Raw genomic sequence first — 19,613 nt, forward strand, 5'->3', positions numbered from 1 at the left:
AGGAATGAAGGAGCAGAGAAGGCAGAATAAAAGAAAATGTCATAGGCAGTGCTGGGACAAAAGGTGGTACAAATTCTTCCGCATGGCAGTGTGAAAGAAGCGTAATTAATGTATAAGTGTCACATGAAAGATGAAACTATTTCAGAACTCAGGTGGAGGGTAGAGAAGGTAGAAAGAACAGAATGGTACATATCCAAACATTGCACACTTTAGGGTTTCTGCACAGTCAGAACATTATGTCTCTGTTTATGAGGCCAGAACTGTACATCTACAGCAATATATTAACATACACATAATATTTTAAAAGCAAGATCATCCATTAAATAAGCAGTAAACCCTAAAGGAAAAAAATACAGGTATTTTTGTTAGATAGGTTCAGCAAAGGCATATATAAATACAAGGATCCTCCTCAGTGACCTGGAGGAAGAAGAGAGCAAATCTCAGCATGTGAAGTGTCAAATCACATCACATCATCATGACAAACATCAATCCAACCTCCTGGTCACAGACTGCCTGCTCATAACCATGGCACTGTATCAGGGGAGAAAGTAGCTCTGATATGGATGACGAGCTTGACTATCCCGTTATTTTCCTCTCAGCCTCCCATTAGGACTCTTGCAGACACATCAGGTGTTACCAGCTGTAACAACACCGGGGAACAGTTCCATTCCACAGATGCTGATATGCCAACCACCATGTCATCTGATCATCCTCCGATCGGATCCAGCCAACATGGTGGTTAAAACACCCGTGACAGAGCAGAGTCACAGGGGAATGCTAGCAGCGGGGGAATCCTGATGGGACACTCTGGGCACTGTCGCAGGCTGTCCGCAGGCAAGACACAAACACCCAGCCTACATTCACCCAAAAGGTGAACGGCACGGGCAAGAACTGCAGCACGACTCTGTCTTCACTCTATCTCACTATCAGACCACCTGCAAGGTGGCAACGCGTGGGTCATCGCTGGTCCTCACAGCGCATCTCCAGTCTCTCAGGTGGCTGCATCCCTTGAGATAGAGCATGGCGCTGGCAGACGAGGCAGGCTGGACCCTTCCCGCCGTGGGGCGGAGGGCCAAGCCGGCGGTCTCAGTCTTAACTGGCAGCCCCGACCCCTCATTTCTCCCCGCGGATCCCCGGCGCTGCCTTCACACAAACGCGCCGCCGCCCCGCGGGGACCGCCTGGCCAGCGAGGGGCTCCGGGGGCCGCCGTCACCGCGCACCGGCGGCGGCTCCGGCAGAAAGAGCCAGAACGCCGGCAGCCCCCTCCCCCTGCACCGCCCGCTCGCCAAAGGCGCGGGAGGGGCGCGGGCAGCGCTGTCCGGCCGGGGCGGCGGCGGGGGGACAGCGGGGCAGCGACACCGGCGGGACGGCGCCCCCGGCCCCGCGCCCCCTCCCCTCGGACGGACCCCGGCCCGCGCCGCCCGCCCGGCCCCCACTCACACTGCTCCGCCTTGGTGGACATGCTGCCGCCCCGCTCTGCCCCGCGGCGCCGCGGAGCGCCGGCCCCCGGCCGCGATGGAGCTGCTGCCGGTGCCGGTGCCGCCGCCGGTGCCGCTGCCGCAGGGCTGCGGGCCGGGGAGCGGCGGGCGGGCGGCGCCGGGCGGGAGCGCGCTTAAAGGGGCAGCGCCTGGCGCCGCGACCGGGAACGGCCTCGGGAGCGACGGGACGGGACGGGACGGGACGGGACGGGACGGGACGGGACGGGACGGGACGGGACGGGACGGGAGAGGAGAGGAGAGGAGAGGAGAGGAGAGGAGGGGAGGGGAGGGGAGCTGAGCTGGTCAGGACGGGAGCGCGTCGAGCCGGGTCGGGTGTGTTGGGGTGGGGTGCCCCACCGAGCTTCCCACGGCGCCGGGTTGGGAGCTGCCGAGCCCGAAGATCTTCGTAAGCCTCGGCGGTGTCCCCCGGGTATCCAGGGGGGCTGAGACTGCGGAGGGCCTGGTGCTGCTCACCCCCGGCTGCGCTGAGCGAGTCCAGAGCGGACAGTTCTGGGTATCCCATTTGATTCTTTGCATGGAACAGAACTGTGGCTCCCTTGAGTACCTCTCCCCTCGACCCCCCTGGGCTCCAGCTGTTTACCCCAGGAGGGCAGGCAGTCGGGTGCCTCTGCCCGGGTTTCCCAACCTGATTCCATAGTGCACCAAGCCCCTGGGGACCGTCATGCCTTCCCCAAGACGAGGGCTGCGCTCAGCCCCGACTGTGTTCCTTCTCCATCGCCAGATCCCAGCCATGGTGACTGTCTCAGGACGAAGGTGGAATGAAAAGGCCTTCATCTGATTGTAGTGGGAGTACAGTAATAACAATAAAATTGCTCCAAGAGAAATTATTTCACCACCATGTGTCCTGTCAACTTCCCCGGTGTCCTGACTTGGCCTTACCAGGTCTCAGAAATGAAAAGTTAGCTATGAGTTTCTTCTGTGAAACTTTCCAAACCAGTTTTTTAGATCCTCACACCTCTGAAAAAGCTTCATGGAAGCAATAGTATTTCATCAGCCAGGGCATGGGAGCCTTGATGTTTACACACAAAAAATTCAGTTGCAACATCATCAAAACACTGAGCTGTGTAAGATGAGTAGGCCTGTGGCAACCAAAGAGAACTGTGCTGTGGAGGTGGAGGAAAACAGGTATGTTTTATTATTCATTGAACAAAGCAGTGCTGCCCTGATTTGGTGATGATGCACATTCTGTGCCAGGAGCTGCAGCAAAGGGGCAGATGCTGTTCACTGGCATTTAATAGGTTGGGGTTTTTTTCTGAAAGCAATCTTCTAAATATACTGCACGTGCAATTTTCTTCAGCACCTCTTAGGTACAAAACAGAGCTCTTACTTGAGGCCATAGTTTTTTCCACACTCCCTGCTGCTTGTGAGCCCCAAAGAGAGAGTAGAGCCGATTTATACCACTACCACTGGCTAGCATGAACAGGCTGCCACGACTACAGTGGCACTGATCAGCAACTGAAAGGCATGAGTTAACTGGGAGAGAAGTTGTCTCCATTTCCCTGAGTACTACTTGACAAAAGCAAGGAACACCAGCGAGGTGTTCATTCCTATATATGGTTTTCTTCTTCCTGTTGAGCTCGCTGTAAGATCATGTAGGTTTCTACCTGAACATCTAAGTTTTCTCTTTTCATTTAAATATTTGACAGTAAACATTTAGGATTTTTCTTTTATTAGAAGCTGATATGAGATCCCATTGAAGTCAATGGGAGTTTTTCTATTTAATTTTATTTAATGAAGTGCCCAGGGATGTCATGTGGTGCTGCAAGCCCCGCTGCCCCCAACCCTAGGTCTCTCATTGTAGAGCGTAAGTGATGAAAATACATAAAAATGGGTTTCAGACTTCATTGAAATAAGATGTTGAAAGCAGGTTTCATCTTTAGTCTAAGTCTAAATTAGTGTCTGCTGATACCACAAATCAATCTGAATTGCTTTATTGTGCATTACAGAACAATAGAGAACTCTCTGCACTGAGAGGAACTCAGATTTCATAGGTATCTTTAAAATATACCAAATGTTCACATACTACAGTGGTGAGAATACTAAAAACACTCAGCTTGATGAAGTAGGAATACACTGAGAAAATATTAATTCCATTTCTCTTGTAAAATTTCTTCTTTGGTTTAAGTGCCTGAAAATTGCAGCTATGCCTGCATTTACTGAACAAGGTCCTACACAGTTCCGCATGTAGTTCAGGTACATGGAAAGCAATTTATTACTTATAAGTCCTTTTGCATGTCTAAACAATGCCTAAGCTCTAACTAAATCCTATACAAGCCATCTGTTATTTGGTCAAACAATTTAATAGTTACCTAGTTTTTTACATTGTGAACAAATGTCATAAACAAGCAAATAAAGGGAACATGGCACCCTGGGAATTAATTTCTCAAGTCTCTGTGCTGAACCAAAGTCATCATTTCTCAGCAAGATCCTCATGAGAGTGCCTAATAAAATGGGTACAGTGCTCCATTGGAAACATTTTTAAGCAGCTAAGGTTTATTTCCATATGCTTTTTACCTCTACACACACTCAGTTAAGAGAACACATAAATCTGCAGGCATCTGAAAGTCAACAAGCCATTAATGGATGAACATACTTTTAACAATAAATGAATGGGGAGTGGAAAACTTACATACCAACTGATAAAAATGAAAAGAATAAATGTTACTTTTCTGAGATCATGCATTGAAATTTTACAGAATCATAGAATCTCTGAGTTTGGAAGGAAGCTCTGGAGCTTGTCTGATCTAACTCCCCTGCTCAAAGCAAGGTCAGCAAGCAAATTGCTCAGGGCCCTGTCCAGTCAGGTTTTGAATATCTACAAGGATGGAGACCACACAACCTCTCTACACAACCTGTCCAAACATCTGACCATCCTCACAGTAGAAAGTTTTTTCTTATGTTTAAGTGGAAATTCCCATATTTCAGTTTGTTTCCATTGCCTCTAGTCCTGCCACTGACGTCCACTGAGAAAAGTCTGTCTCCATCTCCTTACTCCCTCCCCTACAGAATTTGTACACACTGACAAGACCCCCCACTGCTCCCTGCTCCAAATCTTTTCTCATTGAGGCTAAACAATCCCAGCCCTCTCAGCATCCCCTTATATGAGAGGTGCTCCAGTCTCTTCATCACCTAGCCCTTCCTTGACTTACTCCAGTATATGCATGTCTTTCTTGTACTGGTGAGACCCGAACTAGACATACCACTGGTCTAGTTGGTGCTAAGTAGAGGAGAATAACCATCTCCCTTGACCAGCTGACCATGGTCTTCCTAATGCAGCTCAGGATTCTGTTGGCCTTCTTGCCACAAAGGCTTATTGCTGGTTCACAGTCAATTTGGTGACTACCAGCACCCCCATGTCATTCTTCGCAGAGCTGCTTTTCAGCTGGCCAGCCTCCCCTGTACTGGTGCTTAGTTATTGCCCCTGATGTGCAGGACTTGAATTTTCATCTGTTCAACTTCATGAGATTCCTGTTGGCCCACGTCTCCAACCTCTCGAGACTCATTTGAATGGCAGCAAAACCAACCGGTGTATCAACTGCTCCTCCCAGTTTTGTATCACCTATATATCTGCAGAGGGTGTCCCATCATCTGGGTCACTGGCAGCGATAGGAAACAGTACCAGCCCAGTATTGACCCCTGCAGTACAGCACTAGTGACTACTTTCCAGGTGAACATTTTGCCCCTGATCACAACCCTTTGAGCCTGGTAGTTTGTTTGGCCACTTTTGAATTCGTATCATTGTCAACTTGCCTAGTCCATACTTCATCAGTTTGTCTATGCCAATGTTATGGGAGACAGATGAAAATTTTGCTAAAGTAAAGATAAACTGCTCTCCCCTCATCCACTGAGCTAGTAATTTTGTTGTGGAAAGCTATCAGGTTGGTCAGGCATGATTTTGCCTTTGTAAATGCACAGTGACTGCATCAAATCACCTCCTTGTCCTCAATGTGTCTGGAATTGGTTTACCAGATTATTTGCTCCATCGTCTTCCCAGGGATCAAGGTGAAGAGAAATGACCTATGGTTTCCTGGATCCTCTTGCTTGTCCTTCTTGAAAATAGGAATGACATTTGCTTTCTTCAGTTTCTCAGGACTCTCCCAGTTGTTTTGTCCTTTTTAAAGATAATCAAAAGCAGTCTTACCATGTCATTGGCCAACTCCTTCAGCACTTGTGTGTGCATCCTATCATGTCCCATGGACTTGTGTATGTCAGGTTGTTTTAAAATGTTCCCTTATCTGATTGTCCTCTACTGACAGGTAAGTCCTCCTTGTTCCAGAATGTCCCACTGACCACAGAGGCCTGGGATTCCTGAAGACAAGGTCTTACCAGAAAAGACCAAAGTAAAGGAGAATTTGAGTACTTTGGCCACTTTCATTTCATTCATCAGCAGGTCCCCTGCCCCATTCAGCAACAGACCCACATTTTCCCTAGCCTTCCTTTTGCTGCTGCTGTTTCCATAAAATCCCTTTTCATTGTTCTTCATCTTCCCTCAACCTATTCATTTCCTAGTGGTCCTTGCTTTTCCTAACCCCATCCCTGCACACTTGGCCAGTGTTTCTGCATGAATCACAGGTCACCTGCTCCTTCTTTCACATTTTGTATGCTTTTTTTTTTTGGCTTTGGTCAGGAACACCTTGTTCAGCCATGCATGTCTCCTGGACCTGTGCTTGACAATCTCCATGTTGGAAGAGACCATTCTGGCACTTGAAGGAGGTGATCCTTGAATATCAGTCAGCTGGATGTCTGGATACTAAGGTGAAAAAATATATTCAAGATAGTTATGAAATACATCTACCCCTCACTGAGGAATTAGTTATAAACTGCATTCTCTGTTTCACTGGCTGAATAGACTTAATTATCATATTTCCTTCTGCTGTGGCTTTTGCAGGATAAGGTAAATAAGGTTTGGAAGGGTTGGGGAGCATCCTGTTTCTGTGCATTGTGCTGGTTTTTAACTAAACTTTGTCTGCCTAACAGTGTGCATTGTAGTTACAATATAATTCAAGAATAAATTAATGAAAACACTGTAAGGGGAAAAGAAGTCATCAAGAGCCGAAGTCACTATTTATATGACTGTTGTCATTTTGAATTACATTTTCAAGTGTTCAGCTCCAAACAGAGATTTTTTTTTAATCTCCAAGCATTAGCAAATCTACTTTTAGAAAGGTAATCCTTTCTGAAAAATACAAAATCCTAAGCTATCCTACCTTGAATCATGTACAGAAAATTCCTTAAATTGTTCATAAATTAAAGTAAATGTATTCATATATTAAAAAAAATCCATCTATCTGTTTACAGGTATATATTTACTCATTTATATACAGACATGGCCACTGTTACCAACCCTTATTACATTCCCATGATGTTTCCTTAAAGGCTCAGCTTCCAGAGTCAGGTAATTACAAGAATCTCTAGTTGAATTTTAAATGAAAGTTAGTTCTTGCCTGACATATTCAAAGACTCAAATGCAATATAAACAATGTTTGAAACAAATGAGGATTTCAATGCCTAAATGAGAGGCAAGGGCCTAAATGCTTTGGAAGTTTTATAAAACAACACAAAACAAAACCAGCCAACTTCCAATTTCATTTGTTTTAAGCCAATGTCTTGATTTTTTGAAACGTCCTCATTTTTTGGCAGGAAGTTATCAATAACTGCATGGTGATAAGGATATTAAAAGCCACAGTAGAGGTGGGGACATGTTTGAAAAGTAATCACTACAAGCCTATCTGAATTAAAGGCTGTGGCATGGAGGGAGTCAAGGGAGAGCAGAGTCTGCTTGATGAGCCAATGGTAATCCCGTAAGAAAAGTCAAACACAGAGTCAACTGGAGCAGAAGGCAAACTTCTCTGGCCCTCAGGACTTTTCAATCCACATGGTGCTTTTTGGGTATTTACTAGGCTAAACCAATGCTGATGCAGGGGACTTGGTACAGGACTGGAGCCTGTATAGGTCCTGTGTAGGGACCAACCTCCTCTCTGTCAGATTCAAACAGCAGAGAGAGTCCCTCAGGCTCAGACATGCGTATTTGACAGCAATAGTTAGACCCCATGAAATTTAATTTATCTCTAAATCTTTGCTCTCTGTAAGCATTAATCCTCACGAATGATTGTAAAATAGATAATTGCTTGAGGGAAAAGTCTGTCTAGGATTAAACTAGACAGTTAGGCTCAACTCAATTAGGCTACAGCATGTATCATGGTTGACACAGGATGATTGCTGGAGCTGTTCCTCAGGGCTCAGACACCTGGGTTAACTGGCATCAGCCAAAGGACAGTGAACAGGAAAAGCACCTCTTCTTGTTCACAGAAAATTATGTCTATGCACAAAAATAACACAGTATTCCTGACAGCTTGTATAATCTTGTGCAGGAAAATAATTTCTTCTGACGGGAAGATATCCAGTCTCAGCCTCCATCCTGAGACTTAAAAATGCGAGGAAAACTTCCTATCAAGCCTTCGATGGTACTACCACACAGCACTATCTACAGAAAACAATCAACAAGATCTCCTGCTGTGAGAGGACAGGAAAGGAAATATTCTGAGAAGGAAGGTGTAGAGTATAGTAAGATAGAAATTAGGGCAGGGTAGAGAATTAGAATAGAATAGTTGGCAGTAATGGCAGAAGTGATCATGATGTGAGCAGAAGCTTGGCTGAAGCCACCAACCCTTATCAGTTATGCCATCTGGCATGTGACAAATTCATTTCAGTCATCACTGGCTTGGTTTGATTTAAAATGAGACATGGAGCAGTAAAGGGCTCTGTGTGTATTGCTAGTACTGTGTTCCCAACAGAGTAGCCAGTTTGCCATGTTAATATTTGTTTTCTCTTTCATCAATTTAGAATAATTAAGACTTCAGGAAAAGAAAACATTGTTAAGAAATACAGTGGTTATTTGGTTATATTTACAAAACTACAATTTTCTTCTTATTCTGATAATTACTTCAACTAAGTCTGTGGATGTTAGCTTTATTATGACATTTATCAGTATCTGTCACTGTAAAAATCTCTGATAAATGCCCTCAATTTCCCTTTTAGAGTAATGTCATTAGCCTCTAAGTGAACAAAATACTTAATTTGTTGCCATAGCAGTGGACTTTTGAGAAATACATAGTGACCTGCGTAGAGAACTAGCACAAACCTGATAAGCAAGTACTCGGTCTATTAAAAAATCAGAGATTGGATTTACTGCTCTAAGAGAGACAGTCTTTGTGACAGCTACCACACCATGTTTGTGAAAATTAGCACCACCTTGGCTGAATTAGATCTCCCCCCAATAAACTGGATTTGTTTCTTACCATTAATGTCAGACTTGTGCAGAACTATATTATAAACTAGACCACCTACCTACATAGCTAACGTAAAAGCACACTGTAATGGTAATAATGAAACCAGAATTACAAGTGTCAAAATACTGCATTCTTAAACCTATCACAGTGTCATGGCCCAAAGGCAAAAACATGAACATGGAAGCCAAGAAACCCAGAGCATAGTATTTATTTTGCTTTAGTATTTCTACACCGAAGTGAAAATAATTGTAAAAGGTCTCTGCTGGGCAAAAACAGTGACAGAGAGCAAAAGAAGGCATGAGGCTTTCATGAAGGAAGTGAGGAGAAAGCATGTGATGTTCAATGCTGCTAAGGTGTTTTACCACACCTTACCATGGTGTGTACCATGTTTGGGACTCGTGCCACATCAAGTCCCTGGCTCAGTAACAACCACAGCTGACTGATCTTCCTTGTGTGCTTGAAGACTGCCTCCCTAGGAGCCAGTTGAGCCAGCTAGCCTCTCCTCCAAATTGGTTTGCTCCACACAGGAGTCCAGGAGCTATGTAAGATGAAATGAAGGGTGGGCTATCAGAGACTAGAGCCTTGGTGGGAAACACAAAGTGAGATAGGTTAATATTCTGTATTTTTTTGCAAGACAAACATGAAATTATTAAAGACATTCCTTCATAACACATGTAACGTGGCATAACAAGTATTATTTATTGTACTTTTCTCAAATATAGTCTAGACTTCAAAGTATTTATCATAGCATTTATTATAAATAGCAATCATTGGAAAATATCTCAAATGTCACAAATTTTAATCTAGACATTGAAAATAAAGTGAAGTATCTAACAATCATGACCTGCAGAAAAACATTTATTCTTGTGGAAGAGTAGATGGGGTGGGGGAACACACCAAAAGAACACGTGTAAAGATTAAAGAGAAACTTTGGAGAAAATCTTAAACTCTCCGAATTTTTGTCTGAGATGACTATATAAATATTTTTTTCTGTATTTTCTCCCATTTATTTAAGTTTAAAGCTTTGACAGTGCCACTAAGAGCTGACACGGGCAGGACACAGGAACAACCACAAAACCACAGATTAAATGCAAAGAGTAAATTCATTTTTGTTACCTCGCCAACTAGGGATCACTGAAGCAGCAGTCAGAAGAGACACACAAGCGAGAACACAGGCCCTGTGAAGCTTGATCCATGCTATAGGATCACTCAACCTGCTTTTTTCTCCTGTATTTCAGGGATTTGCACAAGCATAATTTACCACTGTGCTTTAACCTTGCCCACAGTTGGGCAAGAATCTCAAGCATGTTTGATAGGGTGCCTCTAAGGCTATCACAGGCATAGACACAGAAGTTTTACTTGTCTAACACACAAGGTCAAACAACAATTAGTACGATATATGTTTTTTTTGAGACCCAAAGTACAGGTCACTCAAGCGTGTTTACAATCCTCCTTGCCGATCTTCCATTTCCCGCAGTACTTGATGACAGATTCAGACTGGTACACACAGCCTGGTTCAATGCAGCAGGTGATGGCAGAGTAGACCTGCCACTATTTTGCATTCCTACACCATTTAATTTCTGGGTCCCGTTCTACAAAATCTGCAAAAGCTTTGTGACCTGGGACCTGGCATACAGGATGGATAACAGTGTGTGAACTGGGACTTTAGTTAGCCATACGCTGTATCAGGGCTTTCAAGAGAATCCAAGTTTGGAGCATTACAGTTTATTGCAGCCTTCAGATCTTAATTCTGAAGGGATGTTTTCTATTTCTTTTTATAGCTTGGAAGGTGGCACAGGAACCATCCAGCTGGTCCAAGAACTGCCAGTGAAAATGCTGAGAATCCAATGATTGTCTCCTAAATGAAAGGAAATAAGGTTAAATAAAGCTAAAAAAATCGAAATGCTCTCCGAATAAGCTGTCTATTGCCAAACAAATTATTTGATATTATTGAGTTTCTGCAGCTATAATTCCAGAGATGTGGCAGATTCTAATGGAAAAATAATCCAGAGAGGAATATTTTACATGTTCAGACTAGACGCACTAGTAAACTGTGGCAGTTGGAAAGAAAAGTACCTTAGTCCATGCCATGCATGAATATTCTTATGCAAGACACATGTAAAAGCATAAAAGGCACATTAAAAGACATGAAAATTTTTTTATTTTCCTACAGATTCAGTATATTTTGTGCCTATTTCTTGAACTTTTTATTAACAAAATCTTTATAGGAACAGTATTATTTGCTTAATAGTTACAGTAGTGCAGCTTACCACTAATCATATACAAGAGCTTTGAGTATCTACTAACACTGGGAGTTGATATAATAGGGAAGAGAGTTGCTGCTTAATTTAGTTAACTAATTTTACTTAGTCTTCTATAATCACATATTAGAGTATTTGTGCTGGGGACTATAATAAAGCTTATAAAAGGCACCCCACAGAAATGGGGTTTTGTGATGCATGTCTCTCTAGGATGCTGTGACAGCATTCCCTTCCTCTCAAGCACAAGCTGGCCATCTAGGAGGTGGGAGGAGAGGAACTTCTTTGAGGGGAGTTCCTGGGGAGAGCTGGTTTCTAGTTGAGATGAATAAAACATATATTTTCTATGTGGAAAAGAACAGCAAGAGAAAGCTCCTCTAAGAAGATGGATTTGCATGAGGAAAAGAAAAAGTGAGGGCTCAAAGACAGAACTCACCACTAGTCCCACTTTTTCCTCAGGTGGGGAGCTGTGGATCCAGCAGCTGCTCCAGCTGGCAGACCTGAACTGGAAGAGTCGGGATCCGTGGTGCATTATAGGGCCCATTATTTAATCCTGGTGAGGGGAGAGCTGGGGTGTCCTGACCAGCCAGTAACTACTGCTGCCAGGAGTTTCCCAGTCCTTTGTTATTTTCTATTGCTCAAAGCCTGTAGAATGCTGAATTCTTTTCAATGAAGGCAAGGAGTCCATCTGCTTGACAGTCAAGCCCCTTAATTTTTAAGTTGGATGCCAGATGCACCAACACAACCCAAAATATACTGGGTAGCTGCTCTCCCTGGGTCATCACCAGCAGGAGTGTATGTATGTGCCCACTTACTGGGAAAGGAGCACCTTGGCTTGATGCAGCCACCTCCCACTGAGTTACACTGATGAGCCCAGTGGGTGGGAGGAGTCTGTCTCTGCTGATGATGCTGTGAGGCAAAATGGAGAAAGCTGCCTCTCCTCCCATCTGCTAGAGCTTTAAAATATTTTTTCCCCATATTCACGTGTATATGTCTTTTCACACAAATTGTTTGCACCCCAATGACACTCTCTCTGGAATTCCCATTTGCAGTTCACATACCACCTTCATTCAAAAAACAATCTGACCCATAAATGACCAGTACCTTAAATAAAATAATTCCCTGCTCCCGCTGCAGAGAATATCTCCTTCCTGCACATCCTACCCAAAACATCACTAATCCAGGTGAAGCTGTGATGCAGCCTGCTGAGAGAGCAGCCATCCACAGCAGGGAAATGTCAAGTCACCTGCCTGGGTTCAGCATCAAAGCCAAATGTGTGACAGGGTAACAGGCAAAGGCAGAAAAATGTTCTCAGCATTCCTGGTAGGAGACTATTTAAGAACAAAAGTAAATGGGCAGGTACAGGGAGGGATATATCTACTCCTCTGCAGGCAGAACTGGATGGATGCTGGTGAGCTTCAGTGTCATGGCACTAAGCCCACGCTTAGAAGCTATTAGCCCAGGACCAGCACCATGCTAATTAAGGAATTCATCTTGCAAACTGGTGCTGGTTTATAGCTTTCACCCATAGCAATCAGACATTTGACAGTCTGCACATATCTATATAAAATGTGTTACTTGTGCACTTGGAGGTGAAGAGGTAGGAAAGTAAATAATCCTCCCCTCAGCTACAGACTGTGCCATTTCCAGCATGGACGTTTTTGATAGATGAAATCTGGGCTTGTTACATGCAGACATGAAGATTTTCACTCAGCTGCAGTAAACATGCAACTTATTAGATTCCCTACTCATTTCTAAATACATTTTATTAATTTCTTCTGTATTTTCTCCTGTCTTTCATTACCAAAGACTGAATCAGATAACCATGTCATCCTTCTCTAGGCTTCTCATCAGAGTACATACTTGAAGCTCACTTCCAAGACAGCCTGTAAAACCCTGATGGTGGGGAGAGCCTCATCTTGAGGTTTTTTTGACAATGTGCAGAATATGTTACGAAGGTGTAAAGAGCAGAGTTAGCAGTCTACACAAACAAACAATAGTGGATCAGTGATGAAACAGACATATCTGGCATGTATTTTGCCAGAGCTGTAGATTTGTTATCTTGGTAAATTTACCTGCTTGATTTTATGGAGGAAGAGACAACAAGGATTTTTTCCTGTAAATTCTCCCCAAACACTAAATATCCTACCTATCTGTAACAAATACAGAATTTTTCCAGAAATAAATATGTCTGAGAGATGTTTCTAAAGTAATTAGACAGCAAAAGACTGATTTGCATTCATCAGCTGTGGCAGTAGCAGCTAAGTATGCAGTAGATAACCCTAAGCAATCAAACTTCCTGAGACAGACCCTCTAACACCAAGAGATTGTCCTAGATATATGACACTTTAAAATAACAGGTTTTGAATTCTACTACTTGTTTTCAGATATTTAGCTTTTGTGTTTCATGCTTTCTACATTTCTTTACAGTTGTGAGGATTGAAAACTCCATAAAGTTATACTGAGATTCTGCTTTCATCTTCCAGCTATCTCCTGCTCAGACCCCACTAGCATTAATTCCTGTATTAAAATTAAATCAAACAGTGTCCTACAATAGCAACAGTGGCTCTCATTTTTCTTCCCAAGCTTGGCAGTTATTTTCCAGCTTTCTGAACATTTACTAGAAAAGGAGCCATAATCTTATTTTTCTAGTAAACCTTCCAACTACTGAGCTATAAACCCAAACCACTCTTCCCCATTACCATAGCCCTCTGCTCAGAATAGTGCTGCACCCTGGCATTTACAGTCTACATATTTCCACATGGCAGTGAACAGTGTTTGTCAAAGTGTCCCCAAAAAGGCTCAGCTGTTCTTGGCTCAGCACTGGCCCTTTCATTCCTCACTCAGTCTGTCTCATTTAGTGCCTGGGGGTGCTGAGTGTGCTCCAGCCTCCTCTATACTCACATTCCCAGCCCCCCAGACAGTACTTATACACCACTTGTAAACACTAGGAGTTTTCTCACATAAAGTTTAGATTTTAAAAGCCTTTTGCTGTTCCTAGGTTTGTTATTGGTCCCTTCAGTGTGGCAAGGGGACTTCAAAGCTCTCCTGGCACAGTTTATATAGCAACTTTCTTCTTCTCTGCTACCATAAAAATGCATTCTGCATTTTTCCCAACATACCTGATCCCACAGGATGGTTCCTTGCTCTTTCACTCTTTCTGAGCCCTGCTTTTAAGAGTATTTGCTCTTTAGACTGCTATCACTGGAATAATTTAATTTTGAATTGCTGAGGTTCCTTCTGATATGTTCATTAGCTAGTACCATTTCCTCACACCTTAGCTGAGAGGGCAGGTTCTGTAGCCACTGGTACAGCGATACAGGTTATAACATCCCCATCAGTGCCAGAGCAAAGCACTTTCAATTAACATACAGAGACAGCACCGACCCCATGATGTTGTAGCTCATTATCTCCCTCATCTGCTTCTGGGCAAGATTGTAGATAACAGTGTAAGGCTGTTTCAGCAGTTTGATGTCTGCATGAGACCACTTGTTGATTTTATTTAAAAAGGTGAGTCGAGTGTGCAGGAAGTTAATGCTGGGCCATATTTTCCATGGTACTTGGCTTTGGAATATCACCTGAGAGAACCAAGCCTGCTGCACAGAGAACCATTAACAGTCCCTGGACACAGACATTGACATCCTTACTTTAAAGAGAATGGAACATACAGAACTACAACACATGTTGAAACTTCTCTGAAAATTAACACTCATTATCACTAATCTACAGATCTGCAGTTTTTTCAGTCCTGATAAAATTACTCCAATGACATTATTGGAGTAAGAATTTTTAACCACTCTTTTTTCTTTTTTTTTTCCTGGTCTATCTATAATAATACTCCCATAAATAAACTCCTTGATGTTATCTCTGAAAGAATATTTGTGATCATCTTTGCTTTTTCACAGAGGAAAACATTTCAGTCAGAGTGAATGAGTTTCTGAACTATCACTGTCATAAAAGATTAGAGATGCATCAAAATACAGAGAAATTCAAAACAGAGGTCTTACAGCAATATAAATTTAGGACATCCTCATGGTGGTATTTAACTTGTAGAACTACAGTGAAATGTAAGTCTCTGATTTGAAAATGAAGTAAGCAAAATTACCTTGAGTTTTTTGGAAGGTTGGGGTTTATTTTCTTTTAATGATAGATTTCTAACATTGTAACTTTCCCTCCATAAGTTTCATACTTGAAAGAAAATAAATTCTATTTGTACTACTTAGACACATTGAAAAAAACTGACTTCAATAAAATTAAATACATTTGATATTTATAAATGTGCCTGATATCAGTAATATTCTATTTTTCCATAAATTGCAGATCAATAGTAAGTATAGTGGAATATAGAGGATTTGGTGGTGATTCTGCTCTGAGCTGCTTCTTCAGATACAGAAGAACAGCCTTTGCAATTTGCAAATAGAAATTATTCCAATGTCTGTTTCTAGCACAGACACCATCTAGATGTGTTTTAACATAAATTCATGACCTTTTCATTCTGAACCTTACTGGAACACTCGGTTAAGCTGCACAGGCTTTTGGAGGCACTTTTGGAAGAAAAGACTAGAAGTGGGTTTTTTTGAATGCAGCAATGGAACTTGGCCAAAATTAATCCATCCCCCCCCAACACCACACTGGGTAACCTGGGCTTCTCTGTCTATACAGAGCGCACACTGCCACCTGGGGACGGCAGAGCTGAGCTCTGCTCCCGTTTTGAAGTGGAAAAGCTCATTACCTTGAGTGCAGTTTCTCCTGAATTACAACAGTATATCAGAGAGAAGAACCAAAAGCTGGAATCAGATGCTGCATGTTTATAATCCAGAATACGTGTTGCTCAAGAGCATTGCCCAAGCAGGCTTAATAACACTGAAGTCATCACTGCATTTTGAATAAACAAACCATTTACAAGCTAGTTATAGACTGTGTTTTACCTTGAGCATTTACTCAGTAATTGAAGGCAGGTACTTCTTTAACATTATCCTTCTTTTAAGAAAAGCTGCTGATCAATTCTTGTGTCCTTAAACACAGACATAACAAATTTCTTGTCCATAATTCTACTACTGTTTTTTCTCTCAAGGAAAAAAAATATTAATACTGTCCTTCCTCTTAGCTCCAGTCTCCAATGAATTCACCTCCCACACTGGAAAGGAAGGCATGTACATTAGATTCCTGCAGGTATTGTTTCAACATTTAATAAGCCTACTCTGCATAGTGTGTATAAAAAAGGAGAAAGTATGTTCTTGAATTTGTCAGTGTATTGCCCTAGGAATAATAAATATAATATCACTGACACAACAAAACAATGGATCTAATGGCAAAGACATAAATATTGAGGAATACAAGCAAAGAGGAAAGGAGAGAGCAGTAAGGAAGGTTGTGAGAGATCTTGATATCAGAGACTGCTTCTTCAGTTCCTATTCTCAGATCCATTTAATTTTAGAAATATCAATAATGGCAAATGGAGAAGTCTATTGGTGTCACTCAAGAGATCATTGTTAGAGGTTCCATTTAGGCCCTCAGGTACTGCAGAAATTGGGAAGCTGCTCTTGCAATGATTCTGAGCCTGACTGCCAGTTTGTGTAAGAGTTTAGGATGAGTCCACATCCAGTTGGCAGAAACTCATTCTCAATCCCAAATTTTATTTATGACATATAAAGGCTAAAGAGCAATCAGGCTCAGCCCTCTCGCTGCGAGACTGTACAAGGGGAGAAAGAAGTAAATAGTTTAGTTTATCATCACGTGGGTAAAAAAACCCACCCTTTTGATTTACTGCCTGAACAGAACACAGAGAAGATGTAATGGAAAGGACTTCCTAGGTGGATAAGTTAAGCACAATCAAATGCTCATGTGCTTTGGACAAGAGCACAGTTCTGCAAAAGGACGACATGTTCCTAGGTTTTCAATAACTGCACTAACAAGGAAGGCTCCACAATATGGAATTGACTTTACAGAGTCCTGATTCTCTCCTTAAGTCTGGGTAAGTAGTACCAATGACACCAAAGGACCCAGAGCAGGTGTGGTATCCTATTGCATAAACGTTATTAAGAAGGGCACTAGGTGACATTTTGTCATTTACTTCAAGCTCAGTTAGATCATCAACAGCAAAAATAAATGAGTTGAGGAAAAAAAAGTCCTATAACATAGGAATACATCAATCTGTGTTGGAATCAAGCATATTCAAAAGCACAAATTAAACAACATTAAATCTTCTATTCCTGTTTTAATATACAGCAAGCATTTAATTTAATTTCTTCTGGCTTTTAATCATGTCTTTATTTGTTCTTAAATTGTAAGGCAATTTTTTGTGCATGCTGTTTTGCTTTTTGTGTAATTTAAACTTCTGACACCCCTCGGTCTCTAAGACCCATTTCACACTGTAGATGGCACTAAATCATTGCGCAACACCAGGCAGGCTCAGTTACCTACAGCTGCTTAGGTGTGCAGCGACTCTGCCCTGGTCTTGTTCTCCTGAAGGATAAGGTTTCTATCTACCTAAGTAAGTAGCATGAAAAGCAACTTAAAACGTGGTTGAAACCTGGAACAAAGGGTATTCCCTGCTATGCCTTTGGCTGGTTTATACAGTATACAACATTTTTGTTCTGTAAGCTCAAACAACAGTCAACTGGAGTAAGAGCTGGAATAGAAGGATTACTTAATGTGACTCTAGGCTAGGATTCCTCCTGCAGTTCTGGCTCAGCTAAATGCCAGCAAAGCCCCAGTCCAAAGCCTGAGCCTCTGAACAGTGCAGTGCTGTCAGGCTGACTGCTCTTGGGTGTGCTGGGGGGGTGGCAGACAGAGACTGAATGGAGAGTTCCGGGCAGGGAAGGGGCAGTAGTAGAGGATGCTGCTTTCTGTTTCTGGCCACATCTGATCCAGAACAAAGCAACTGTTTCGAGAAAGGCTGAGCATTTTGCAAATTCTTTTAACAGATATTTCTCTATGCGGGTAAGGACCCAAACTGGCTGCTGCCTTTATTTACAATCACAAAAATAATCAATATATTGCTAACACTGATAGAAGCAATGAAATGCTGAATTCCTCTGAAAACTATTCTACTTCCATAAAGGGCTGTTATGATAATTTGGGGATTCATCCTACATTCACCAGTCAGGGATAGTGTTTCTATCAATTTTAGTGGGACAATATCAGATTTTTGCCCTTTTCCTTGAGACACTAAAATTTTAATACTTTAACAGTATTTAACAGTGGCTTTTTCCTTCTGTTTAAATGAAGATGAGACTCCTTATTTTTTTCTATAGGGAGCAGTAAGAGAGCTAAATACTATTTATATTTTCCCCTTGGAATCTGATGAATAAGCAAATCACAGTCTGGAGTCTCAGCTGGTATTAGCTGGCACTGTACAACTGAAGACAGTGGCACCGTGCCAACCCAGACAGAGGGAGGAGACAATCCATGGATTTTGGACAGGACACAAAACTAATCCCAATGGCCGATTGTGATCAGCTGGAGGCTTGCAAAAGCAAGCTGGTCAATACCCCCATTTGTCCAATTTGGATAAATGAACCGTGCCTACTTTTAAAATCACCACAGGTATTGTTTCTTTTTTCATCAGGTCTCAAGAACACATAACCTTTTGGTTTTTTGTTCTGTTGTGGGCAGGCATCATGAAGTAATTTCCACATTCAGCTATGGAGGATGCTGTAATCCTGGGTGCTATCCAGAGCCAGCTCATTCGTTTCAGTGGTTGGTCTTTCACATCTTTTTTTTTTCTGCCTGCAACACTCATTTTATCTCCAAAGTTTGTTCACAAAGAATTACAGACTGAAAGTGAATACTGATTGCAGGAATCTAAGGGCATGTCTCTGGAATGCAGCAAGAAATGCTCGACATCATGATAAATTTCTGTACTACTCTTGGAGTTGGGTTAATATCCCCAAGCAGTGATGTGTGGACATAACAGCTCGGCTGCATGAGCTCCACGACTTGCTGCTCTAAGACTTGCTCACAATGCCTAATCCTCGGTTGGTCTCTCCAGAGCACAGGTTTAATTCAGCAGGGTATGGACTGCCAATAGATGTTATGCCACAAGGCTACATGCTATCCATACAGCAACATGCAAACTACTGCATGAGCTACATTATAGTCTAAATAGGTCAAATAAAACAACTCTTTAGAAAGTGAAGTACAGAGAGAATCAGACACCAAGGGGGAAAATTATGAGGATCTGTCATGCATTCATTTTTGTTCTGCAGTATCACAAAAGGAACTGCTGGAGTCACTGTCCCAGCAAAGCCTCAGAAGCCTGTCTTTATCCTGAGATACCACTTTCATAGGCAGCTTCTGCTTTGACATCACCAGACAGCTGCAAAGGTGTATAGAAGCAAAACTGGTCTTACCAAGGTAACACCTTCTGGCACATTAGGCTCCTTTATTTTGAAAGGGCAGAGCTTAAGCCAAAAATAAATGTACATTTGGTGGGAAAAGCGAAGAGTAACAAGGTGAATGCCATATGCAGCACAGCAAACAGTAGCAGCATATCATTGCTCATAAGATTCATAGTAAAAATTAATTTTAAGGAGGGATTTGGAAAAAAATCTTTTGCACAGATC

General features: G+C 42.5%; 1 protein-coding gene across 3 annotated transcripts in view; it reads right to left on the bottom strand.

Moving 5' to 3' along the window:
* UNC79 (unc-79 homolog, NALCN channel complex subunit) overlaps positions 1 to 1,550 on the bottom strand; it is a 107,153-nt gene extending 105,603 nt beyond the window's left edge. For all 3 annotated transcript variants that reach the window (XM_051806573.1, XM_051806578.1, XM_051806572.1), the window contains exon 1: positions 1,441 to 1,550. In XM_051806573.1, the coding sequence (XP_051662533.1) occupies positions 1,441 to 1,462 (22 nt within the window). In that variant the 5' untranslated portion in view covers positions 1,463 to 1,550. The remainder of the gene's footprint in view (positions 1 to 1,440) is intronic.
* Between the last annotated feature and the right edge of the window lie 18,063 nt (positions 1,551 to 19,613).

Source organism: Manacus candei, unplaced genomic scaffold (assembly GCF_025592945.1).
Source record: "Manacus candei isolate 608988 ecotype Guabito, Panama unplaced genomic scaffold, ASM2559294v1 h1tg000067l, whole genome shotgun sequence".
In the NCBI taxonomy this organism is placed as follows: Eukaryota; Metazoa; Chordata; class Aves; order Passeriformes; family Pipridae; genus Manacus; species Manacus candei.